Source organism: Erinaceus europaeus, chromosome 3 (genome assembly GCF_950295315.1).
Source record: "Erinaceus europaeus chromosome 3, mEriEur2.1, whole genome shotgun sequence".
NCBI classification, from domain to species: Eukaryota; Metazoa; Chordata; class Mammalia; order Eulipotyphla; family Erinaceidae; genus Erinaceus; species Erinaceus europaeus.
In genome coordinates this window covers 154948946-154976469 of record NC_080164.1, presented here as the reverse complement: position 1 = coordinate 154976469, position 27524 = coordinate 154948946, and the positions used below count along the sequence as shown (strand labels likewise).

The window sequence follows — 27524 nt, the reverse complement described above, 5'->3', positions numbered from 1 at the left end:
TGATGGGAGGAGAGGATCCCTTAAGGCTCACCAAATGCAACTGAGAAATGTGAACATTTGCATAATGCTTATGCAAAGGGACTCTTATTCCTGAGGCTCCAAAGTCTCAGGTTCATGGTGAATTCACCTTCTTTACCCCATCTTGGATGGAGCTCGAAGACATCATGTTAAGTGAGATAAGTCAGAAACAAAAGGATGAATATAGGATGATCTCACTCACAAACATAAGTTGAAAAACAAGATCAGAAGGGAAAACTCTAAGCAGAACTCGGACTGGAGTTGGGGTATTGCACCAAAGTCAAAGACTCTGGGGTGGGAGGAGGGTTCAGGTCCAGAAACATGATGGCAGAGGAGGACCTAGTGGGGGTTGTATTGTTATGTGGAAATGTTATGCAGGTACAAACTGTTGTATATTACTGTTGACTGTAAACCTTTAATCCCCCAATAAAGAAATATAAAAGATACTGCAAACCATTACCCCCCCAATAAGATAAAATAGGACAAAACAAATAAAAATTTAAAAATAAGCCCAAGAAAAACAAGTTGAATAGCTCATTTTCTGGAATAAATGAATACCAAAATATCTCACAAAGAGTAGCATGCTTTTGGGTTTTTTTAATTTTTAATTTTTTTAAATATTATCCCTTCTGTTGCCCTTGTTTTTTTATTGCTATAGTAGTTATTATTACTGTTCTTATTGATTAGGACAGAGAGAAATGGAGAGAGGAAGGGAAGGCAGAGAGGGGGAGAGAAAGACAACTGCAGACCTGTTTCACCACTTGTGAAGTAACTTCCCCTGCAGGTGGGGAGCCAGGGGCTCGAACTGGGATCCTTATGCTGGCCCTTGCACTTGGCGCCACGTGCGCTTAACATGCTGCACTACCACCCAACTCCTGAGTAGCGTGTTTTAAATTAAGGCTAAATAACAGTTGTCAATAAAGAATAATACCTGCTGCCAGTAACGAGCTACTTCAGGCAAATTCAGAGCCTCACAGAGATAAACCAAATTCAGAACATCTTTTTGAAAGCAGCTCCCACCAAAACCTGAGGTAAAAATAAAGACAACAGTTTCATTTAAGAATCAGACAACCAAATTACACAATAAATTTCTCCACAATACTAAACCAGACGAATTTCAAAATCTTTAAAATATTCACTCACTTTTGTTTATTAGTGAGGCAAGAGAGGCACAGCTTCACTCTGGTTCGTGCCAGAGACTGACCTTGGGGGTGTCACACATGGAAATCATTTCCTCAGCAACTATACATTTTTTAAAAACATGGGTTTTTTTTTGTTTTGTTTTAATGAGTCTAGAACACTGCTTTATAATATGTAGTGCCATCCCGAGTTCAATCCCCAGCAGCACATGTACTACAGTGATGTCTGTTTCTTTCTCTCTCTCCTCCTATCTTTCTAATAAACAGAATCTTATAATATGCAGTGCCAGGGACCCAAACCAGAGCCTCACACATGAATGGCATACATTCTAGCTGCTAAGCCACCTCCTCAGCCTTGGAGTCAGTGCAGTCTACCATTGAGCTTCTGCTAACATATATTTTCTCTATAAAGAACATGAGAGAGGAAGTCGGGTGGTAACACAGCGGTTTAAGCGCAAAGCGCAAAGGCCGGCTTAAGGATCCCGGTTCCAGCCTCCGGATTCCCACCTGCAGTCGCTTCACAGACTGTGAAGCAGGTCTGTAGGTGTCTTTTTCTCTCCCCCCCCCCCCCCCCCGCCTTCGCCTCCTCTCTCCATTTCTCTCTGTCCTATCCAACGACGACATCAATAACAACAATAATAACTACAACAATAAAACAACAAGGGCAACAAAAGGGAAGAAAAAAAAAAAGAACATGAGAGAACTGCGCAAGGACCAGCATAAGGATCCCGGTTTAAGCCGGGGCTCCCCACCTCCAGGGATTTGACTTCATAAGCAGTAAAGCAGGTCTGCAGATGTCTTTATCCTCCGCTTTGTCTTTCCTTCCTCTCTCGACTTCTCTCTGTCCTACCCAACAACAACAACAATAATAATTACAACTCCAGGAGCAAGGGATTCATAGTGTAGGCGCCAAGCCCCAGCAATACCCCTGGAGGCAAAAAGAAAGAAAGAGAAATAAATAAATAAATAAATAAATAAATAAATAAATAAATAAATAAATCAGTGCAGGATGTAGAGTAGTGGATAAAGTATTAGACACTCAAGCTGAAAGTCCAGAGTTTGAGCCATAGATCGATCACATGTACCAGATCCACCACCAGGACCCACAATCATTTCTTTGTTTAGTTTTTTTTTAAGATTTACGAGAGAGAAAGAGAGAGAGACCATAACACTGGAACATGCAATGCTAGACACTGAACCTGACACCTTGTCCACTGCACCACCTCTTAGGCTGCAGATTACTAACATTTTTAAGAAGATGAACTCACAAATACAAATCTGCAAGGGTCAAATACAACTCACCAAGGCCAAATACATTAGTAGAAGTAAATACTGGGAAACCTTTCCCTACTTGTTTCAATAAGGTAACTATTTCATGACTATTTCCTATTTAGTTTCCCAAATTTATTCTTCCTAAAACACTGAACTATGTTCACCCTACTACTCAGACAGTAGTTGATAAACAATACAAGCAACTATTGTCTCATTTAAAAAGCTCCCCAAAGGCAAAGGGTAGATAGCATAATGGTTATGCAAGCAGACTCTCATGCCTCCAACGTCCCAGGTTCAATCCCTCGCAACACCATAAGCCAGAACTGAACAGTGTTCTGGTTAAAAAATAAAATAAATAAAAAGCTCCCCAGTAGATTGAACAACCTTAGGTACATTATTTTAAAGGTACCAAGTTGAAACAAAATAGAGATGCAATCAAGCAATCAAGTAATCCCCATTATGTACAAAAAAAAAAAATTGTACCCCTCCTACCCTATGGTTTTGCTAATTAATACTTTCTTAAATTAAAAAAAAATAAAATAAAATAAAAATAAACAATCCTTTTTATTTCTTTTCTTTTAATGTTTATTTTATTTATTTATTCCCTTTTGTTGCCCTTGTTGTTTTATTGTTGTTGTCGTTGTTGGATAGGACAGAGAGAAATGGAGAGAGGAGGGGAAGACAGAGAGGAGGAGAGAAAGATAGACACCTGCAGACCTGCTTCACCGCCTGTGAAGAGACTCCCCTGCAGGTGGGGAGCCAGGGTTCGAACCGGGATCCTTATGCCGATCCTTGTGCTTTGCGCCACCTGCGCTTAACCCGCTGTGCTACAGCCCAACTCCCAACAATCCTTTTTCTTACATCAAAAAAAAAAAAAATTTTTTTTTTCCCCATTTACCAACACTGGCTTTCAAAAACTTATTTCCAATTCTCTGGTCCATTCCAATAGCTGTTGCCACCTCTTCTACATCAGCTCCTGTAGCTTCACAGAGGGCGCTTATGGAGTTAATGCTGCTGATTCTCTGGGCAAGAAAAGCATTTGCAGCCTTCAGAAAAAAGAACAGAATATTTAAGCTAAATTTGCAATTATATAGACATACAGACAGATAATATTTCATTGAGATGACACAAATTAATGAGGGAAATATAAAAGTTAGTAATAGGTTCAATTTGAGAGGCAATAGGTGGGCTGGTAAGAGAAACTTTATTTTTAACTTCTTTTGACCATCCCACTGTTTAGCTCTTGCTTATGGTAGCGCTGGGGATTGAACCTGGGACCTCAGAGCTTCAGATATGGAAGTTCTTTGTGTAACCACTGTGCTATCTCCCTGGTTCAAGAGCATAAATATTTGGGTGGGGTAGATAGCATAATGGTTATACAAGGAGACTCTCATGCCTAAAGCTCCAAGTCCCAGGTTCAGTCCCCCATACCACTATAAACCAGAGTTGAGAAGTGCTCTGGTAAAAAAAAAAAAAAAAAAAAAAGAATATATATTATTTACTGTTTATTAATGAGAGAGAAAGAACACCAGAGAATCACTCTGGCATATGTAACACCAATAACTGAACTCAGATTTAATACTTGAAAGTCCAACACTTTACTCAACAAGCCACATCCAGGGTCACTCAGAGAGTATTCTTATACCCTGATATTTAGCCTCCCTGTGAAATTCTTTCAGAGGCCAGGTGGTGGTGCCCCTGGTAGAGTGTGCAAATTAATACACAAGAGAACACAGACTCAAGTCCCAGGTCCAGATCCTCATGGAAGATTCTTCACAAGTGGTGCAGCAGTGCTGGTGTCTCTCTTTCTCTCTGTCTTTATCTTCACCCTCAGTAATAATAATAATGAGGAGAAGGAGGAGGAAAGGAAGGAAGGGAGGGAGGGAGGGAAGAAGGAAGGAAAGAAGGGAGGAAGGGAGGAAGGAAGGGAGGAAGGGAGGAAGGAGATTAAAAAGGATAAAAAAAAAAAAGAAGAAGAAGGAAGGAAGGAAGGAAGGAAGGGTGACTGTGAGTGGTTAAACCATGCAGGCACCAAGGCTCAGTAATAAACCTGGTGGCAACATCATAATTATTTTATAATGTTCAAAGTACAGTATCTTCAAAAGTCTATATTGTATCAATATTAAGAAAGTACCAGTAGGGGCAAAGGGAAAATAGCATAATGGTTATGCATTCTCATGGCTGAGGCTCCCAGGTTCAAACCCCACACTAGGATAAGTCAGAACTCCTGAGTAGTACTCTGGAGAGAAGAAAAGGAAGAAAGGAAGAAAGGAAGAAAGGAAGAAAGAACCAGTGTGACTGGCAAAATAACTTACTGGATAGTGTGCTGCCTTTCCCTGTGCATGACCCAGGTTTAAGCCGGTCCCCCACCACATCCCCCACCACAATGAAAGAAGCCTCTGTGCTATAGCCTCTCTTATTCTCTCTCTCTCTCTCTCTTTCTCTCTCTGCCTCCAGGGTTATTGCTGGGGCTTGGTACCTGCACTACAATTCCACTGTTCCTGGAGGACACTTTACCCATTTTGTTGTTGCTGTTGTTATTGTAGTTATTGTTGTTACTACTGTTGTTGTAGGACAGGACAGAGGGAAATTGAGAGAGGAGGGGAAGACAGAAAGGGAGCGAGAAAGACACCTGCAGACCTGCTTCATTGCCTGCAGGTGGGGAGCTGTGGGCTTGAACAGGCATCCTTGTGCTAGTTCTTGTGCTTCACACCATGTGTGCTTAACTTGGTGTGCTACTGCCCAGCCCCCACCCACCCCACATCTCTCTCTCTCACTGGAGAAAAAAAAGTGTCAGTGTACCTTATCAAGTTTAAGAAAAATAAGTCCTTGATTTTAAATTCAATAAAGAAATTTTTATATAATGTCCTTTTCTTTAAAAAATTTATTTTTTATAGGTGAGAGGGGAAAAATTTTAGAGAGGGAAAGAAACCAGAGTACTACTCATCTCTGTGCTAACACAGAGATAGCTCCAGGGGCCCTTAGTGGAAAATTGATGCTATGTACTAACCAGTTTGGAAAGTTCAGAAGACCAAGTATTAGTGGTAAGGATCTTTTCTTTGGGAACCCAATGCTCATACACAGCACACAGTGCCTGTACAGCTCTCTGGCCCTCTGGGGTTTCATCTCCTCCAATCAGTACCCTGTCTGGGTTCTTGAGGTCCTTGATGGCCGTCCCTTCTGCCAAGAACTCGGGGTTAGACAGCACCTAGAATCCCAAGGCAAAAGGAAGTTTGAAGTTAAAATGAATTGTGCTTCATTTCAAGGTACCGATATTTACAGAAGAAGAATCAGATTCTGATGCTTCTGTTTTCATATACCTGTAAATTCAAATTGGGCTTTGTGTTGGCATCAAATATCCGACGAATGCTTTCTGCTGCCCGCACCGGAACTGTGCTTTTCTCAGTCACGATTTTGTACCCATTTGAGTTTTGCACAATGCGTCTAGCACAGGCTTCAATATACTTCAGATCTGCTGCACGGCCTTTCCCCATTCCATAGGTTTTGGTTGGTGTGTTTACCTGATAGAAGTACACTTGAATTAGAACCAGATCTATGAGATATTCAGAGATATCAAGATATGCCTGGGACTGCTGATTAACTAGCCAAGTAGGAAACTGACTCTCCTGAGTAGATCATAAGATCTAATAGATTTAACTTTCTGTTACTTATAGTACAGTATATAGAGAAAAATAATTACGATATATAAATAAAGTCACCAGAAAGGACAGTTAGAGGATTTAAAATATTCAATATATTTTTATTAAGAAGCTGTTCTGTATGTGATAGACACCAGGATAGGCTGATTCCATAAACCACTGAAAGTTAAATATAGATAAGGCCATCTTTATCCTAAAGGACTTCAGTCTGTAGTTACATCTAAGTTTCCTCAGGGGCTGGGCGGTGGCACACTGGGTTAAGCGCACATAGTATGAAATGCAAGGACTTGCTCAAACCCCTATGCACTGAGCTCCAGCAATAATCCTGGAGGCAAAAAAAAAAAAAAAAAAAAAGTTTTCTTATATACATCTTCTTGACTTTTTGAACTTTGACATTCTTCTCTACTCTCCTTTTTCATAGATCTATCATGGAATATACATGTAAAAGGTTATATAAGTGGTCTGGGAGCTGACGCAGTGGATAAAGCACTAGATTCTCAAGCATGAGGTCCTGAGTTGGATCCCCAGAAGCTCATGTACCAGAATGATGTCTGGTTCTTTCTCTCTCTCTTCTCCATTTCTAATAAATAAATAAATAAATGGTTATATTTAATGTTGTATAAATCTGTATCAATAGCTTTAAAATATTTTAGTATCACTTATAAATGTTTTCTTTTAATTAATTAATTTTTTTTTGCCTCCAGGGTTATTGCTGGGGGCTCGGTGCCTGCACTACGAATCCACTGCTCCTGGAGGCTATTTTTCCCATTTTGTTGTCCTTGTTGTTGTGCTTGTTGTAGTTGTTATTGTTGTAATAGCTGTTGTCGTTGTTGGATAGGACAGAGACAAACGGAGAGAGATGGGAAAGACAGAGAGGAGGAGAGAAAAACAGACACCTGCAGATCTGCTTCACCACTTGTGAAGAGACCTCCTGCAGGTGGGGAGCGGGAGGCTGGAACTGGAATCCTTACACCGGCCTTGCACTTTGCGCCATGTGTGCTTAACCTGCTGCGCTACCGCCCGACTCCCATAAATGTTTTCTTAACTAATTAAAGATAGAAATCATCTATCTGATAATTCCTACATAGGGAATATTATGGAAACAAAAACATGAAGTGTAGAGAAAAATAAAGCATGAGTCTGGACTCTAGGCATTTGGTTTTGGCTTAATTGGATCATGTAACCTTAGCAACTAGGGCTGCCTTGCCTCAGTGACTTCATGAGAAAATGAGAATAGGCTCTCAAAGATCTGACACATGAGTTTTCAAATGTTCTGGCAAAAATGAGAATGTTTTGCAAAGTCTAAAATTCTACATAGGAATAATTTTTAAACAAGAAGTAAAACTGCATCAATGCTCTTCTCCTCACAGCCTTACTGCCTGGTGGGTGACTAAACAAAAGAATGAAGGGAAAAAAAAAAGTGGAAATTTGGAGACTTAATTGCGGTATGAGAAGCAGGAAATAAAATTTGTTTCTCGGCATAGAACAGTTTAGGAAAAGACAGGGAGCAATGTAGTTGATTACAAAAGGCAACTGAACTGATTACAAAAGGCAAAGACAGCTGTTGAAGTAAGAGGGCCTGCAGTCCTACTTCATTACTTACGAAGATTTCCCTTTACAGATGGGGACCAGGGGCTTGAACCTGGGTTCCTGTATACTAGAAAGTACGCATTTAACCAGCTGAACCACCGCCTGGCTCCTTTATATATTCCCATAATGTTGTTTGTTTTTGCCCCATCATTCAGAAAACCCTTTAGTCAACAATGTGTAATCATTAACAATATGCATAATCAATTCAAAAGTCCCTACCCTCAGTGGACCCCATAGAGTTTTCTTCTTCCCTTACTGCTTAAGGACCTCGTGGACTTGAATCATACAGCACCTAACTCAGCCACTAATTGGTGATAACTATACCAGCAAACAGACTATTTGAGTAGATGGCTAGCAAGTCAGCAAGAATTAAGTTATTTTAGTTCAAATGTTGGAATAATAGTTTATTTCCAAATGCTAACTTTTTTGTTTTCCTTCACCCTATATGTAGAACAGGTTGGACACTTTAGAAGCTGATGGCATCTGTCTCTACCCTAACAACTGAGTCAACATATGTCAAGTTACTCATTTAAAATGGCTTGGCACATAATTCACAGATAGAAGCTGCCTGCAAAATTGCAAAATGACCCTCGTGACTCCCCTAGCAACCAGGACAAAGAAGAAATAATGAAATATATGTTAAATAAACACTATCAGCACAAGTGCCTACATGGTACTAGCATGTTTGCTAATTTTAGACCCCAGACATCAATGTACAGATTGACCAGAGGAGGATTTGAGCAAATGCTAGACAAAGTCATGACAAACAAAATTCAACTCACAACTCTCTGCTAAGCAATGCTTTGATTTGTTACCATTAAAATATAATGAAACGTGTATACAGATACAATGCATATAATAAAGGAAGAGTACTTACAGATATAAATACAAGGTCAGCTTCTTTAATGGCTTCATCAATATTGGTAGAAAAAAATAGATTTTTTCCTCTACAAGATTCTACCACTTCCTTCAATCCTGGCTAAAAAGAAGAAAGGGAGTTGGACATACAGTAAGCCAGTCATGAAATGATTTAATAGCAGTAAAAAAAATACTTTTTTAAAAACACTTTTTTATTATTATTATTTATTTTTATTTTTTTAATATTTATTTTATTTATTTATTCCCTTTTGTTGCCCTTGTTTTATTGTTGTAGTTATTATTGTTGTTGTCGTCGTTGTTGGATAGGACAGAGAGAAATGGAGAGAGGAGGGGAAGACAGAGAGGAGGAGAGAAAGATAGACACCTGCAGACCTGCTTCACCGCCTGTGAAGCGACTCCCCTGCAGGTGGGGAGCCGGGGTTCCAACCGGGATCCTTATGCCGGTCCTTGTGCTTTGCGCCACCTGCGCTTAACCCGCTGCGCTACAGCCCGACTCCCCATTATTATTATTTATTTTCCCTTTTTGCTGCCCTTGTTTTATTGTTGTTCCTATTGTTGTTGTTGTTTCCGATGTCGTTGTCGCTGGATAAGACAGAGAGCAATGGAGAGAGGAGAGGAAAACAGAGAGGGGGAGAGAAAGACACCTGCAGACCTGCTTCACCGCCTGTGAAGTGACTCCCCTGCAGGTGGGGAGGGGGGGCTCGAACTGGGATCCTCACACTGGTCCTTGCGCTTGGCACGTGTGCTTAACCCACTGCACTACTACCCGACCCCTGAAATCACATTTTTGAAGGGGAAATTTGTTGTCAGCTAAATATCTGGGCTTACTCTCAAATAATGCCTTTGTAGAAAAGCTCAAACATCACACACAAACACCATGCATATATATTACGCAAGATTACTAAGTAAAACAAAACTGAAATTGCCACAATTGAAGCAGGAGCTAATTTTATGCTGTGTCACTGTGTACCGTGTATCTGATAGGTATTAACCCAAAGTATCAACAGAATTATCAGTAAACTCAAAGTCTTCTGTGATTATAAGCAAAGATTTGTTTTTGCTTCATCATTATGACTGCACAGTTGTTGTCCTAAGAGTTCATGCCCCACACCTACGGACATCTAATCTTTGACAAAGGGGCCCAGACTATTACATGGGGAAAGCAGAGTCTCTTCAACAAATGGTGTTGGAAACAATGGGTTGTAACATGCAGAAGAATGAAACTGAATCACTGTATTTCACCAAATACAAAAGTAAATTCCAAGTGGATCAAGGACTTGGATGTTAGACCACAAACTATCAGATACTTAGAGGAAAATATTGGCAGAACTCTTTTCTGCATAAATTTTAAAGACATCTTCAATGAAACGAATCCAATTACAAAGAAGACTAAGGCAAGTATAAACCTATGGGACTACATCAAATTTAAAAGCTTCTTCACAGCAAAAGAAACCACTACCCAAACCAAGAGACCCCTCACAGAATGGGAGAAGATCTTTACATGCCATACATCAGACAAGAGTTTAATAACCAACATATATATAAAGAGCTTGCCAAACTCAACAACAAGACAGCAAATAACCCCATCCAAAAATGGGGGGAGGACATGGACAGAATATTCACCACAGAAGAGATTCAAAAGGCTGAGAAACACATGAAAAAATGCTCCAAGTCTCTGATTGTCAGAGAAATGCAAATCAAGACAACAATGAGATATCACTTCACTCCTGTGAGAATGTCATACATCAGAAAAGGTAACAGCAGCAAATGCTGGAGAGGGTGTGGGGTCAAAGGAACCCTCCTACACTGCTGGTGGGAATGTCAATTGGTCCAACCTCTGTGGAGAACGGTCTGGAGAACTCTCAGAAGGATAGAAATGGACCTTCCCTATGATCCTGCAATTCCTCTCCTGGGGATATATCCTAAGGAACCCAACACATCCATCCAAAAAGATCTGTGTACACATATGTTCTTGGCAGCACAATTGTAATAGCCAACACCTGGAAGCAACCCAGGTGTCCAACAACAGATGAGTGGCTGAGCAAGTTGTGGTATATATACACAATAGAATACTACTCAGCTGTAAAAAATGGTGACGTCAATGTTTTCAGCCCATCTTGGATGGACCTTGAAAAATTCATGTTAAGTGAAATAAGTCATAAACAGAAGGATGAATATGGGATGATCTCACTCTCAGGCAGAAGTTGAAAAACAAGATCGGGGGGGAAAAAACACAAGTAGAACCTGAAATGGAATTGGCATATCGCACCAAAGTAAAAGACTCTGGGGTGGGTGGGGAGAATACAGGTCCAAGAAGGATTCAGAGGACCTAGTGGGGGTTGTATTGTTATATGGGAAACTGGGGAATGTTATGCATGTACAAACTATTGTACTTACTGTTGAATGTAAAACATTAATTCCCTAATAATAATAATAATAAATCTAAAAAAAAAAAAGAAAGAAAAGAAAAGCATGGCTCACAGACCAGGCTGGAAGGCCGAGGAGAAGGACTATGCCTTATTAAGCCCCCACTATGTGCAAAGCCCAAGGCTGAGCTGCGTGGGTGTTAACTTGTTTAATCTTTACATTAACTCTACAGTAAGATTTCTGTTTTCTTTTTCACTTATCAAATTTCACCGACTTATGTGAACTTAATGTCAGTGTTCTTAACAATTGTGATTAGATTGTTCATAAAAATATTAGAAGACATCAAATAAGGTTAGGCACCATTGTGTTATTTCCGTGTTAATTATTTTTATAGCATGTTTAGCAAGGAGCTCCCCCCCCCCAAAAAAAAAAACCTAGAAAAAGTTAAATGTTTTTGCTAGTATGCTTTATTGCTGTGCTTGATATACGTAAAATAATGGATTTTGAAAAAAAAAATTCATGCCATAAAATTCATTGAAGCCAAGGAAATAGCATAGCAGTTTAAGTCATCGGCTTTCATGCCTGAGGCACCAGCAGTCTTAAGTTCAATACCAGGTACCATCATAAACTGATTAATGTTCTACTTAAAAGTAAAACTTGGTTGAGAACCAGTCATGTGTGCACTTATGTATTTTCTACATATATAAACAGATTTTTTTCTAAGTCCTGTTGTGAGCAACACATACATAGAGGGCAAGTGGAGAAAGTGAGCTGCAGACGCCACAGCACCACTCCACCTGTCATGATGTCCTTCTTAGCTGTCCATGTCAGTCCCATGTCTCAAAGCCAGGGTAGTGTTCATGGTAAGGCATGTGCCTTACCTGCCTAGTGAGCTATCACCTGGCCCCCATGGGGTACTTCTTTCTTCTCGATAGGTATTTTTTCCCCCCAATATGGTATTTTTTTATGCATTCTTTCCATAAAATTTTGAAGGCTCCTTCAAATCCTTTTACAGGGTAAAATTATCTTTTGTTTCATTAAGATTTTATTTATTTAGAAGTAGTTACTGAGTTACTAAAGTAAACAAAAAAGCAATGATTATTTAATAAATGTCATAACACAAAAATAATCTAAACTGTCAAATATTAATGAGTATCACATTATTCAAAAAATAATATTTATTTATTCCCTTTTGTTGCCCTTGTTGGTTTACTGTAGTTATTACTGTTGTTGTTGTTGAGTAGGACAGAGCAAAATGGAGAGAGGAGAGAAAAACAGACACCTGCAGACCTGCTTCACCGCCTGTGAAGCAACTCCCTTGCAGGTGGGGAGCTGGGGGCTCAAACTGGGATCCTTACACCACTCCTTGCGCTTTGTGCCACCTGCGCTTAATCCACTGAGTTACCATCTGACTCCCAAGTATCATATTATTTTAATTAAAAAAATCAAATTCTGGGGAGTCGGGCTGTAGCGCAGCAGATTAAGCGCAGGTGGCACAAAGCACAAGGACCGGCATAAGGATCCCGGTTCGAACCCCGGCTCCCCACCTGCAGGGGAGTCCCTTCACAGGCGGTGAAGCAGGTCTGCAGGTGTCTATCTTTCTCTCCTCCTCTCTGTCTTCCCCTCCTCTCTCCATTTCTCTCTGTCCTATCCAACAACGACTACAACAATAAAACAACAAGGGCAACAAAAGGGAATAAATAAATAAAATAAATATAAAAAAAAAATCAAATTCTAACTGAAGCAAAAAAAATCGAAGGGAAATGCTTATACCTTAGTATAGAGAAGTGCAGAGTTCAATTTTTCCGTGTGAACGAACACAGTTATGTTACCATTATCCATACCAAGAATTAGAAAGGGCAGAGCTGGTGTGACACACCTGGTTAAGCACACATATTACCACGCACAAGGACTCAGGCTTGAGCCCCGGCTCCTCACCTACAGGGGAGACACTTTTCGAGTGGTGAAGAAGGTCTGCAAGTGTCTATCTTTCTCTACCCCTCTCTATTTCCACCTCCTCTCTCAACTTCTATCTGTCCTATCTAATAAAAATTAGAAAGAACAAAGTTAGAAATGGAGTGGAAGCAGGTGCTGGGGATGTAGAATAATGGTTATGTAAAAAGATTTTGATGTCTGAGGCAGCAAAGTTCCCAGGTTCAATCCTAAGCAACACCATAAAGCAAAGCTGAGCAATGCTCTATGGGGGGAAAAAAAGAATCAGAAAAGGGGCAGGGAGATAGCTCGATTGCCAAAGTGAACAATTTACCAAGCTTGAGGGTGTCTGGTTACAGGCCTCCAGTCACCACGTGGAAGCACCATGCAAAGGGGAAGTTTCATGACCGGTGGATTTTAACCTGGACTTACCAGGCAGCCCAGAATAATACAAATGTTTTTCCAGATATAGAATGAGAAGGAGAGGGACCGGGTGGTGGCGCACCTGGTTGAGCACACGTTACAGTGCTCAAGGACCCGGGTTCGAGCAGCCAGTCCCCAGTTCCCTGCAAGAGGAAAGCTTCACAAGGGGTGAAGCAGGTCTGCAGGTGTCTCTCTCCCTCTCTGTCTCCCCTACCTTCTCGATTTCTGGCTGGCTGTCTCCATACAATAAAAAAAGATAATAGGGACCGGGTGGTGGTGCACCTGGTTGAGCGCACATGTTATGGTGCACAAGGACCCGGGTTCGAGCCCCCAGTCCCCACCTGCAGAAGGAAAGCTTTGCAAGTGGTGAAGCAGGGTTGCAGGTGTCTCTCTCTCTCTCTCCCTCTCTATCTCCCCTACCCTCTTGATTTCTTATTGTCTCTATCCAATAAATAAACAAAAAATTAAAAAAAAAAAGATAATAAAAAAAAAAAAAGAGTGAGGAGACAGAGAGGCAGAAAGAGAAGGGAAGGAACCAGAATACCACTCCACCACTTAATGAATCTTCCCCTTTTGTTTTGCACAATCCAGTGTGCGCTCTTCTAGGTAGACTATCTCCTAACCCAGTTAGGAAATTCTTTATCAAATTTTCTTTCCAGAATGTTTTTTCAAAGAGTGATTTAAAAAAAAACTTTTTTTTTACTTCACAAGCAGTGAAGCAGGTCTGCAGGTGTATCTTTCTCTCTCCCTCTGTCTTCCCCTCCTCTCTCCATTTCTTTCTGTCCTATCTAACAACGATGACACCAATAACAACAACAATAGTAACTACAACAACAATAAAAAACAACAAGGACAACAAGAGGGAAAATAAATATAAAATTTTTAAAAATATTTATTTATTCCATTTTGTTGTTTTATTGTTGTAGTTATTATTGTTGTTGTTACTGATGTCGTTGTTGGATAGGACAGAGAGAAACTGAGAGAGGAGGGGAAGACAAGGTGGAGAGAAAGATAGACACCTGCTGACCGCTTCACTGCCTGTGAAGGGACTACCTTACAGGTGGGGAGCTGGGGGCTCAAACCGGGATCCTTATGCCGGTCCTTGTGCTTTTTGCCACCTGCGCTTAACCCGCTGCGCTACCGCCCAACTCCTCCCCCCAAATTTTTTATGTATCAATGAGAAAGGAAGAGAGAGAGAGAGAGAGAACAAGACATCACTCTGGTACATGTGCTGCTCGGGATTGAATTCAGGACCTTATACTTTATCTAGTGCTTTATCTATTGCACCACCTCTCAAACCACCCAAAATGTTTAAGTTACTCCAAAACCAAAGATGACAGTAATGTTATACTTGCAAGAAATAGAAATACAGTTCTGTTTAGAGCTGTAATGGGCAGGTCATCTGGTAGAAGCAAGAAGAAACAAACATTTTTACAACTCTTGAGTCTGATTCTAATATAAGTACTTCTGTGATGTTGAGTACCTCTCTATGGGTGGTTTTTCTTCGATTTCTGTATTTCATAGGCCTTTCATATCTTACAGATAAGACTGTTGATACTTCACTTCCAAAGGCCTAATACACCTAAGAACTATAGTTGAATAGTCTTATAAGTAACCCAGAATGTCTAGAAAAAATAAGATAAACTCTCCAAATTCATAGAAAATTTGAAATTACAATTAAACAAAATTGTGACACTTAACATTGCATACGAAAGATAGCATTTCTCCATCTAAGGCTTACATAAGTATAATAAAACAAAAGTGGTGTAAATATATGAGCAACATAAACACTCAAGGTCTTATTTAATTTTACAGATTACCACTATATAGGGCAGGGGATATACCATAATGGTTATGCAAAATACTTATATCCTTGAGGCTCTGAATCTCCAGTTCAATTCCCCTGCACCACCACAGGCCAAAGTGGAGCAGTACTCTGGTTAAAAGAATATTTACATGGGGGGTGGTGGTAGCGGAGAGGGTTTGGCGCACAGGACTCAAAGCGCAAGGACTGGTATAAGGATCCCTGCTGGAGCTGCTGCTCCCCACCTACAGGAAGCAGTGATGGGTGAAGCAGGTCTACAAGTGTTTTTCTCTCCCCCTCTGTCTTCCCTTCCTCTCTTGATTTCTCTCTGTCCTATCCAACAATAGCAACAGCAATAAAAACAACAAGGGCAACAAAATGGGGGAGAAAATGGCCTCCAGGAGCAGTGGATTTGTAGTGTAGGCACCAAGCTCCAGCAATAACCCTGGAGGTTAAAAAAAAAAAAAAAAATATATATATATATATATATATATACACACACACACACATATATATTACTATATACTTTTATTATTGTAGTAGGATAACTATGATACTTAGAAGGTGAATTAGAAAACAGAGTAGAGAGGGGCAGGTGGTGGTGCACCTGGTTAACTGCATACATTATAGAGCGCAAGGACCCTGGTCCAAGCCCTCAGTCCCCACCCGCAGCAGAGAAGCTTCACAAGTAGTGAAGCAGTGCTAGTGTCTATCTCCCTCCCTCTTAACTTCTATCCAAAAAATAAATATTTTTTTAAAAAAATAATTAAAAAAAGAAAATAGAGAAGAAAAAAGTTACCTTTAAACTCACTACAATAACATAACCAGTATTAATATTGTAATATACTTCTTTCCAGTCACTTTCCCTAGGCATGCTTGGCATAATGTTCACAGCACTGTGTGTCTAGGTTTTTCATTGCAATCATATGTTTTATATTAATAATTGTTATTATCTACTTTTTTTTTTTCAGAATCCTGACCTCATGAGTGTGTGGTTCCTGGGCTGCTTTTTCTGTCAGGCAGAGAGACCGAGAGAGACACCACATCATCGGGGCTTTCTCTAGGACTATAGCATCTCTGTGTGGTGTAAGGACCCGTGCCTGGGTTGGATGCATGCCAAGGCACACATCCTACACAGTGCGCTAGCTCTTTGGCCCAACACTAAATCATCTGATGACAACAAATAACTGGAGGGGGGAAAAAAGACTCCTTTAATATGGTTTACCTCATAGATGGGGAGGGTAGGAGAGTTCCAGGCGTTGATTCTTGATTCATTGACATCAACAACTGTCACCCTGATTTCAGGGCACATATGAGCAATGACACTGCACGTGGGTCCTCCAACATAGCCAGCACCAATGCAGCAGATCTTCTTAATTTCAAACATGATTGTGCTAGAACGGAAAGAGCAAGACTACTCTAGCATCAAAAACAGAAAAACTTAAATCAATCACACTACACATTCATCTTACTCTATAAAATCCAGCAAGGTGGGGGTAGGACGGTCGCGCAGTGGGTTAAGCACAGGTGGCGCAAAGTGCAAGGACCGGCAGAAGGATGCCGGTTCGAGTCCCCGGCTCCCCACCTACACAGAGGTCGCTTCACAGGTGGTGAAGCAGGTTTGCAGGTGCCTATCTTTCTCTCCCCATGTCTGTCTTCCCTTCCTCTCTCCATTTCTCTCTGTCCTATATAACAACAATGGCATCAAAAACAACAATAACAATAATAAGGGCAAGAAAAATGGGGGGAATAGCCTCTAGGAGCAGTGGACTCACAGTGCTGGCACCAAGTCCTAGCAATAACCCTGAAGGCAAATAAAAAAAAAAATCTGTCTAGGTGATAAATACCTGAAAACATTTCCAATATTCATACTCACTAAGACCTGTGGAAATAGTGAGAACATTTTTTACATATCTGAGAAATGGAGCAGTGAATAAAGCATTGGACTCTCAAATATGAGGTCCCAAGTTCAATCCACAGCAACACATATACCAAAGTGATGTCTGGTTCTTTCTCTCTCTCCTCTTATCTTTCTCATGAATAAGTAAATGAAATCTTTTTAAAAATTATATAGATATATTTTCCATTGGAAGGTCTAGCTTGCTCTTTACTACATTAACATGACCATGGAGGTGTGGTAAAAATAGTATTACTGGAGAACCACAAATATTATAATAGATTCAGATGCTTAAGAAGCAAAAACATTAGTAAGACCTTTAGTATACTGGGCAGCTTTGATTGCTGAGGGAAAGTTCAAGGGTTAGTGACAAGTACAGTTTTTGTTTAAATAAGTGCTAGTGTACAAAGATCAACCTTACAACCGGTTTAGACTAGAATGATGGAGATTAAGATTGGATGCAGGGCCAGTGAAATAGCTCACTTGGATAGTGGGCTGCTTTGCCATGTGCAAGACACAGGTGTCATCTCAGCCCACACTGCATTGAAGAAAGCTTTGGTGCTGTGGTCTCTTCCTCTATCTATCTATCTATCTTTATATATATATATATATTTAATTAGGCTTGGGAGTTGGGTGGTATGTACAGTAGGTTAAGCTCAGGGCACAAAGTGCAAGGACTGGCAGAAGGATCCCTTTTCGAGTCCCCAGCTCCCCACTTGCAGGGGGGTCGCCTCACAAGCAGTGAAGCAGGTCTGTAGGTGTCTTTCTCTCCCCCTCCTCTCTTGATTTCTCTTTGTCTAATCCAACAACAACATCAATAACAACAATAATGATAACTATAACAATAAAACAACAAGGGCAACAGAAGGGAATAAATAAATATAGCACAGTGGGTTAAGCACAGGTGGTGCAAAGTGCAAGGATCTGTGTAAGCATCCCAGTTTGAGCCACCCCCCAACTGCAGGGGAGTCGCTTCACAAGCGGTGAAGCAGGTCTGCAGGTGTCTATCTTTCTCTCCCCCTCTCTCCATTTCTCTCTGTCCTATCCAACAATGACATCAATAACAACAACAATAAGAACTACAACAATGAAACAACAAGGGCAGCAAAAAAGGGGAATGAATAAATATTTTTTTAAAGAGTATTTTTAAAAAAAACTTAGGCTCATACTTCAGAGGTGTATTCTACCAGAGATGCATGTGTGACTGACCAGTCCTCACCTTGTTTACTCTACAGACTTTCAGGATCAAGTGTCATCTGACCAAAGCTCCTGAGAATGTTTCCTGAAAAGCTGCCACCTGCGGAAGGGACAGCTGTCTTGAGTAGGCTTATCAAAAATGTGTCTCCAAAGTAGGGCACCAAAGTAAAAACCCTGTGGTGAGGGGGAGGGTGGACATGCGGCTTCCTGGGCCGGCAGGGGGGGTGGGATGGGACACAATCTTTTGGTGATGGGAATGGTGTTTATGTACACTCCTATTAAATTGTAGTCATATAAATCACTAATTAATATTAGGGGGGAAAATTGATTGTATGTCTAACAAAGGGACTTCTCAAAGTTAACCCAATTACCAAATAATGTGATGTTAACAATAACTATCCATTGTCTTCTTGAACCCTAAGGTAGCAGGACCCTCACATCTCCACTATAGAGCCTAAACTTCCCCGTCCTGGGACCTTAGGGTAGGGCCCACTTTCCCACATGCTTCTCCCAATTCTTATCAAATAATATTGCATCCGCCGATCGCAACCTAATCAACACAACGAGTGCCACCTCAACATGCTTCAGCTCAGACTGTGTCCAGAGACTTCAGGTGTGGAATGACAACCCTTCAGCTTCATTACTCAGGTGAGACCTTTCCTTTCATAGTATTCTCTAATTCCATTCCAGGCGGTTCACTTCCTAACAAAGTCCCAAAACCTAGATATACACCAGGTTCCATGAGATAGAGTATATGTTCAAATATATCCATAAACTAGGGCAAAATATATACCTGAAAGCAGTAGTACACTAGATTTTGCAGTGAGTACCCCCCAACACTTCGTCTACACTATTCCAACTTTTGGGTCCATGATTCTTCAACAATTTGTTTGGCTTTGTATGTTAACTCTCTTCTCAGCCACCAGGTTCCAGATGCCATCAGGATGCCGGCCAGGCTTCCCTAGACTGAAGATCCCACCAATGTGTCCTGGAGCTCAGCTTCCCCAGAGACCCACCCTACTAGGGAAAGAGAGAGACAGACTGGAAGTATGGATCGACCAGTCAATGCCCATGTTCAGCGGGGAAGCAGTTACAGAAGCCAGACGTGGGATCCTGGTGGTAGCGCAGCGGGTTAAACGCATGTGGTGCAAGGACCGGAGTAAGGTTCCCGGTTGGAGCCCTGGCTCCCCACCTGCAGGGGAGTCGCTTTACAGGCGGTGAAGCAGGTCTGCAGGTGTCTATCTTTCTCTTCCCCTCTCTGTCTTCCCCTCCTCTCTCCATTTCTCTCTGTCCTATCCAACATCAACAACAACAACAATAAAACAACAAGGACAACAAAAGGGAATAAATAATAAAAAATATTTTTAAAAAGCCAGACCTTCCACCTTCTGCAACCCACAACGACCCTGGGTCCATGCTCCCAGAGGGATAGAGAATGGGAAAGCTACTGGGGAGGGGTTGGGATATGGAGATTGGGTGGCAGGAATTGTGTGGAGTTGTACCCCCCTATCCTACAATTTTGTTAATGTCTCCTTTCTTAAATAAAAAAAATAAAAATTAAAAAAATGTGTCTCCAGGGGGACTGGGTGGTGGCACACCCAGTTAAGCACACATAGTACCAAGTGCAAAGACCCAAGCAAGGATCCAGATCTAGCCCCCGGCTCCCCACCTGCAGGAGGCACACTTCACAAGCAGTGAAGTAGGTCTGCAGGTGTCTATCTTTCTGTCTCCCCTCTATGTCCCCCTCCTCTCTGAATTTCTCTCTGCCCTATCCAATAAAGTGGAAAAAAAATGTGTATCTAGCATCACTGCCAATGTCCCCAATTCTCCTCCTCCTTTTTACTATTTGTCAATAATAGGAGAAAAACCAGAACATCGTTCTGGCACGGAACTCAGGACCCCATGCCACTACATCACCTCCAAGCCGCTACATCACCTCCAAGCCGCAACTGTTTCTACTTCTAAATAGAAACAGCATTTAGCTTCAGAAAGCGTGCTTCAACTTACTCCAGGTCTAGTCCTCTGTTTTCCTTCATGAAACATTAATATTGCCAATTTAATGGTTTAATGTGTGGGCACAGTTAAGAATTTGGGCATTAAAGAGAAAGGTCCCAACATTCAAGTATTTAGCAATTTATTGAGAGACTGATTCAACTGAAAGTCTTGTTAACTACTATACTGTGTAACAGTCGCCAATATTCTACATACTGTGGATACAATAGTACACATGATAGATACAGTTCCCACCCTTATAAAGTTATATTCTAGGGCTGGGTAGATAGCATAATGGTCATGCAAAAGCCTTTTTTATTTAAAAAAATTATTCTTTTTTTCTCTTTTCTTTAAGATTTTACCTATTTATTAATGAGAAAGATAGGAGGAGAGAGAGAAAGAACCAGACATCACTCTGGTACATGTGCTGCCAGGGATTGAACTCAGGACCTCATGCTTGAGAGTCCAATTCCTTATCCACTGTGCCACCTCCCGGACCACTCAAAAGCCTTTTAAGCCTGAGGCTCTGAGGTCCCAGGCTCAATCCCCAGCACCACCATAAGCCAGAACTGAGCAGTGTTCCTGTCTCTTTCTCCCTCTTAGCATCTTTGTCTCTGTTTACTCTTTCTCATTAAAATAAAATAAATATATATAAAATAAAGTTATATTCTAACTGGAAAGCACTAAAGCATTATAATGGTAGTTGTGACCTGTTTCATATAAAGGAAATAAACAAGTGGCTGTGAAGGGGGAGAGAGAAATTAATTGACTGTGGGGAAAATTCTACTTTAGACAGCTTAGAAGAATTTTCTTTTTCTTTTTTTTTAATTTTATTTATTTTATTTTATTCCCTTTTGTTGCCCTTGTTGTTTTTTTATTGTAGTTATTATTGTTGTCGTTGTTGGATAGGACAGAGAGAAATGGAGAGAGGAGGGGAAGACAGAGAGGAGGAGAGAAAGATAGACACCTGCAGACCTGCTTCACCGCCTGTGAAGCGACTCCCCTGCAGGTGGGGATCCGGGGTTTGAACCGGGATCCTTATGCCGGTCCTTGTGCTTTGCGCCACCTGTGCTTAACCCGCTGCGCTACAGCCCGACTCCCAGCTTAGAAGAATTTTCTAAGGTGATATCGAATGATTATTAACCAGAGCACTACTCAGATTTGGTTTATGGTGGTGCTAGGGATTAAACATGAGACTTTTGGTATCTCTGGCAAGAAAGGCTTTTTTTTTTTTTTTGCATAACCATTATGTTGTCTCCACAGCCCTCTAAGGTAATTTTCAAGCTGACTTAAAAGATGAGAAGAGTTAGTTGCACCCGGTAATGGATTAAATTCTACAAGGCAATATAGTCAATTAATGTGCCAGGGATCAATCTTGGGACCTCATGATTCCAAGTTCAGCATCCTACTCTCTGTGTCACCTCCCAGTCCCCTAAAATATAGTACTGCCTTAATTCATACTGCAGTCTTATGAGATAAATATCTTTAGTACCTATATTTTATTTATTTATTTATTTATTTATTTTTTTTTTTTTTTACCAGAGCACTGCTCAGATCTGGCTCATGGTAGTGTGAGGGATTGAACCTGGGACTTTGGAGCTTCAAGCATGAGAATCTCTCTGCATAACTATTATGCTATCTACCGTCCGCTCTAATACCTACATTTTACATGTAATATATCTGGGGATTGATTCAGGAACATACCCAAAGTTGCACTGCTAGTAACACAAGCCAGAATTCAGGTCCTAAATAGTCTGACTTGTTGACTTCAATCAAAAAGCAAGCAGCTATCTCACCAACAAAATAATTTGTTTACAACAATAAAATGGCATTTTGCAAAGTGCAGTCACAAGACAGGAGATACATAAACCTCTCCAGATAAAAGACTAAAACCCCCTTACAAGGGGTTATGCTGAATAAGTAGGATATTCTTTTCTTTCTGAGGCAGGGAAGCCATATAGTCAGGAGGCTGTGCAGCGGACAGAGTGCTGGACTTACAAGCATGAAGTCCCAGTTTGATCCCACCATTACATATGCCACAGTGATGCTGATTCTCTCATTAATAAGTAAAATAAACTTCTGTGGTGGTGGGGGGAAATAGGGGAGATATCATAATGGTTATGCAAAACAACTTTCATATCTGAAGTTCCAAAGTCCCAGGTTCAATCCTTTGTACCACTGTAAGCCACGGCTGAGCAGCACTCTGGTCTGTCTGTCTATCTATCTCTCATTAAAATAAAGCAAACTAAATATAAAACAGAGAAAAAGGAAAGAACCACAAGGAGCGGTAGGTAGGTCCTTAGTGCATGCATGGGAACCATCTTCTAGATTATTCTTAAAAACAAATTCAGCATTATTATTTTGACCTAAAAGACACAGTCAACAAATATAAAAGGTCCTACTATAATCTGCACTGAATATTCTCCCTGTATCCCCAAACCTCTTCAGTAAACTGCATACTTAGCCAACAGCTAAGGTAGTGGGCCACATAGCTGAAGACAGCAACTTCAAATATCATCTTACTTATTTCCAAAAAAATTAAATACTAAAAGGTGACCTAACTAATGAAAATAATCAGAGTGAAAGAAAGTACTAATGTTCCACTGAAAGGGTATCATGCAAAGCTGTGGAAATAGTGAGAAGGAAATTGGACTATGCTAATTCCTTACGGGTTTTATGCAGCAATTGGAGAAGAAATAAGATCTTTTCAGTGAAGGTTCTCTGCAATTTATTTACCTTAATCTGGATGCTGGGCACCAACAAGCACATCTCAGAGCAAACAATCAGTTCTTTCATTTCCAGAAGTCCCCCGAAGAAACAGACCAGACTACTGTTCTCCTACTCTTAAGAGGATTTGAAGAAAAGCCTCACTGTGTTTGAGGTTAGTGAATGGACACTACTTCTCTGTAAATCTGTAAATAGCTCCCTACCGGTGAATCTTTTTTCTACATACCAGAATTCCACACCTACTCAAATATATATATATATATACCGAAGATATAATCTTTCAAGATACCACATAAACGTGATCCTCTGAAGCACCCAGGAATGGCCTTCCCTGATTGGAAGTAAGAGCAATTATATGGCGGGACGGCCAACAAAGGGTCCCAGGACAGTGCACACAGATGTCATGATAGACTGCCTTAGGACTGCACCCTCAAAGGCTTTGTTTTCTCTTGAGTTTCTTGAGAAGGGCAGCCAGTGGGGAAGAGCAGCAGAGCTCCAGGTGAGCAGACTCCAAACACAAACAAAAGGCTGTGACTCGGATCAGACCAGGTCCCCAAGCAGAGGGCCATTCACTTCCCTGGGTGGACGCTCAGCCCTTAGAGGTTGTGGGGATGGGGGTGGGGGTGGGGGTGGGAGGGAAGGTTGCATTTGAGGACTCTGTTTCCAATCACAAAGTAGGATGAAAGCAGATCAGGACAGCAGACTCGCCAGGCAGTTCCCGCCCTGAGCCCCAAAGAGGAGGTGGGAAGAGGGTGGGTCGTGGTGAGCTGGGAAGCCCCAGAGCAGCGTGCACACCCTCTCACCCCGGCTCCCTGCCCACCCTGCCGGGACTCCGGAGCATCCGACCAGGCAGAGGTGCCAGCCCGGGTCAGACGCTTACCCACGTCAAGCCCCGAGCACTGCAGCCGCTCCTATCCTCTCGGCTCCGGCAGCTCCTCGCTCTGGGCCGAGCTGCAGTGCCTGATGTCCCGTTACAGCACACACCTCCGGCAGATTGCCCAGCGCCGCACCCGGAGTCCCGGGCCCCGGCCCGTATTTAAAGGCTCCAGCCCGAGAAGGGGGAGGCGGCATTTCGCCGCAGCCAGACCCTCCCCAGCTCTGCCATCCACGGCATCTCAGCTCCACCTCCCTGCACTCCAGGCCAAGGGCCCGCCCCTATTTCCTGATGGCCTGGGGTTATTTAGCCGGGGGCGGGGCCTAGTGAGACCGACCCTGAGTGGCCACGCCCCTAGGTGAGTCTGAACCAATCGGCTCTGGCCAGCTCGACGTCTCCGCTGGGCTGGGCGTCATGCGTGTGCGTCTAGGTCCTATCCCGGCTCGGTGGGCCCCGCAGTCCCAGGCGCATCTCAGATATCTGGCTCCCGCCGCTCTTCCTCTGTTTTAGTGCTGGCTGTCGCTCCACACCCAGGTGGTGCTATGTTCACGCCTCATCAGCCTGAGCCGGGCTACGACCAAGGGAACCGGAAGGTTCCGGCTTCCTTCCTGTTCTTCCCTCCGCCCCCCGACACACACACACACACACACACACACACACACACACACACACACACACACACACACACACACACACACCACACCACACACACCACACACACACACCACACACCCCTACCCCTCTCCTCTCCCCCTCTCCCTCCCCCTCTTTCTCTTTCTCTCTCTCTCTCTCTCTCACACACACACACACTTCGCATCTGGAGGGCTGGCGTCGTGCTTTGGGTGCGTAGACCCTGCGGGTCTGACGTGGCAGACGCTTCCTTCTCGCCTCACGCCCTCCAGACCCCTGGGTCTGCCGCGCCCTTCGTGCCCGCCGCCTGAGGTTTATTAGTCAGACCCGTCGCTGCTGGGAAGAGCCGCAGCGCCTCACGTCTGGAGGATGCTGAGGCCTGTCTGGGCTGGACCACTTCGCGCCGCCGCCCAGATGGGTCCCTGGGGGGAGAAGCGGCCCACACCCTCCAGACACTCGTCATGCCTAACTTGCGGAGAGGAAGAGTGCAGCTGGCCTAAGGCCTGCCCCACTTTTGAGCGAGGATGGCTTTGCTCCTCTTTATATATCAGCCTTGACTTTTTTGTTTCCCTTACAAAGAACTGCATCAAGTTGACAGAATCTGGACTTGAAGTCGAAGATCATTCTAAATACGTCACGAGGAAAGTGACTGGACGCTTAGAGAAGTGTGTTAAAATATCTAGATGACCGTATACTTGAGAGGACATGATAACTTGATGCAAAGCTGTTGAATCTTGATGCTGATTCAACACAGCTTGTTGTGGATTGTTGATAGGATTGTTTTTTTTTTTTTAAGATCTGTTCATTAATGAAAACCACATGCAGTGCCTACTTAGCTTTTATACTATTTTTTGTTTGTCCTTTTGAATTCAACAATTTATTATAGTATCCACATACTTTGGTAGCATCTTGGTAATAATTATAATTTTCCGAACAGTCAAAGGCTCTCAAGTTAATTCAAAATGCCAATACTAGCTAGAATGGGTCAATATTGGATCCTGGACGGACAATTCTGATAGTCAGGAAGTAAAAACATTTTCATGATACCAACCATACTTTCCCCTCCCTCCTTTCCTTTCTTGCTTCCTTCCCTTTCCCAAGATTTCATGCACCTGTGAAATGACTGCTGAGTGATCTCCCCAGGCCACCTTGTGCGCTCAACTCACTTCGCTCCGCCTGACCCCCGAGTCATCCCTCTTAAAAGATAAAACTAATCTTTATAAATACTTAAATGTTTACCGAATGATATAGTCCATGTTTGGAAAGAGATATGGAAAATGAATTTTTTTTTAACTAGAGCACACTGCCCACCTCTGGCTTATTGTGGTGTAAGGGATTGAACCTGGGACCTCAGAGCCTCAGACATAACCATTATGTTATCTCAGTCCCTCCATGGAGAAGACTGATCCCATTGCTAACTCCACTTTTTTCCTTTCCATTTGTAACTCTTTTTAAAAGTGCCACCAGGATTATCCCTGAGGCTCAGTGCCAGCACTACAAATACACTGCTCCTGACAGCTACTTTCTTTCTTTTTTTTTATTAGCAAGGACAGAGAGAAATTGAGAGAGGATGGAGAGAGGTAGAGAAAAGACACCTGTAGAACTGCATCACAGCTTGTGAAGCAGACCCATTGCAGGGGTGAAGGAGTCCTTAAGGTTGGTAATATGTGCGATTAAGCAGGTGTGCCACCACCTAGGCCCCCATGACTCCAGCTTTCAAAACTGTAAAAATTGAAATTCTGAACTGAGAAAAGCATCAGACAAGATTTCAGGAGATAAACATAATTTTATTAAAATTTCATTCTCCGAGTGGCCAGGCGGTGGTGCACCCAGTTGAGCACACGAGTTACCACGTGTGCTGCCACAGAACCCCAGCAATAAACCTGGTGGCAAAAAATAAATAAAATCTCATTCTTCTGTAAGGAAAACTAGTATTGCAGAGCCATTTATTGAAAAAGTTAGGGGCCGGACAGGCAGGCACCCAGTTAAATGCACATAGTACTGTCTGCAAGGATCGTGCAAGGACAGGTTTGAGCCTCTGCTCCCCACCTGCAGCGGGGACGCCTCACAAGCAGTGAAGCAGGTCTGCAAGTGTCAGTCTTTTTCTCTCCCCCCCAATTTCTGTCATATCAAATAAAAAAGGGGGGGGGAGAGTAGGGCTGTAGCGCAGTGGGTTAATGCAGGTGATGCAAAGCGCAAGAACCAGCATAAAAATCCCAGTTCGAGCCCCCAGTTCCCCACCTGCAGGAGAGTCACTTCACAGGTGGTGAAGCAGGTCTGCAGGTGTCTATCTTTCTCTCCCCATCTTCCCTTCCTCTCTCCATTTCTCTCTGTCCTATCCAACCACAACGGCATCAATAACAGCAACAATAAAACAAGGGCAACAAAAGGGAATAAATAAAATAAAAAATAAAAGGGGGAAGAAAAAAAGGGAGGAAGGAAAGGGAGGGAGGGAAGGAGGAAGGTAGGAAGGAAGGAAAGAAGGAAGAAGGAAATGCCTCAGGAGCCGTGGGTTCATAATGCTAGCACCGAACCCCAGCAATAACCCAGGAGGCAAAAAAAAAAATGACAGCTTTACTGGGGCGTCCCATAGACACTGATGTGTGCATGACAAATATTTAAATCATTCTCTTCAGAAAATACCTTTCTGGGTCCAGGTGGTGGCACACCTGAGTGCATGTTACAGTACACAAGGACCCAGGTTTGAGTCCCCAGTCCCCACCTGTAGGGGGATGGCTTTGTGAGTGGTGAAGCAGTGCTGCGGGTGTCTCTGTCTCTTTCCCTGTCACCCCATTATTTCTCAATTTCTGGCTGTCTCTATCCAATAAATAAATGTGAAAAATAGAAAATATCCAACTTTCTATCTTAAGTAACAAATCATACCAGTACATTGTCATCATTTGCACAGAATATGGGTGTTAATTATACTTATTACCTAGATGCATTTCAAGTCACAGAACAAAAGCAACTTTCACCTTTAGGCTTTGCTCAGTACAGTTCATTTCTAGCTTTTTTTTTTTTTTTTTTGGAGGGGGGGATGCTTGAAAACTAGTCTTGTGGTCTGGGAGGGAGCACAGTGAATAAAGGATTAGACTCTCAGGCATGAAGTCCTGAGTTCAACCCC

At 42.2% G+C, this 27524-nt stretch overlaps 1 protein-coding gene across 4 annotated transcripts in view; it reads right to left on the bottom strand.

Moving 5' to 3' along the window:
* The window catches only part of UGDH (UDP-glucose 6-dehydrogenase), a 102834-nt gene extending 78127 nt beyond the window's left edge, over positions 1-24707 (bottom strand). For 2 of the 4 annotated variants that reach the window (XM_060188199.1, XM_060188200.1), the window contains exons 1-7: positions 23777-24371; positions 16309-16477; positions 8556-8657; positions 5750-5950; positions 5440-5637; positions 3328-3475; positions 950-1044 (exon numbers count right to left, since the gene is read on the bottom strand). In XM_060188199.1, the coding sequence (XP_060044182.1) occupies positions 950-1044; positions 3328-3475; positions 5440-5637; positions 5750-5950; positions 8556-8657; positions 16309-16470 (906 nt within the window). In that variant the 5' untranslated portion in view covers positions 16471-16477; positions 23777-24371. Of the gene's footprint in view, positions 1-949; positions 1045-3327; positions 3476-5439; positions 5638-5749; positions 5951-8555; positions 8658-16308; positions 16478-18199; positions 18278-23776; positions 24374-24580 lie in introns of those variants that run through there. The other 2 variants (XM_060188202.1, XM_060188201.1) reach the window with 2 other exon arrangements.
* Positions 24708-27524: the final 2817 nt, after the last annotated feature.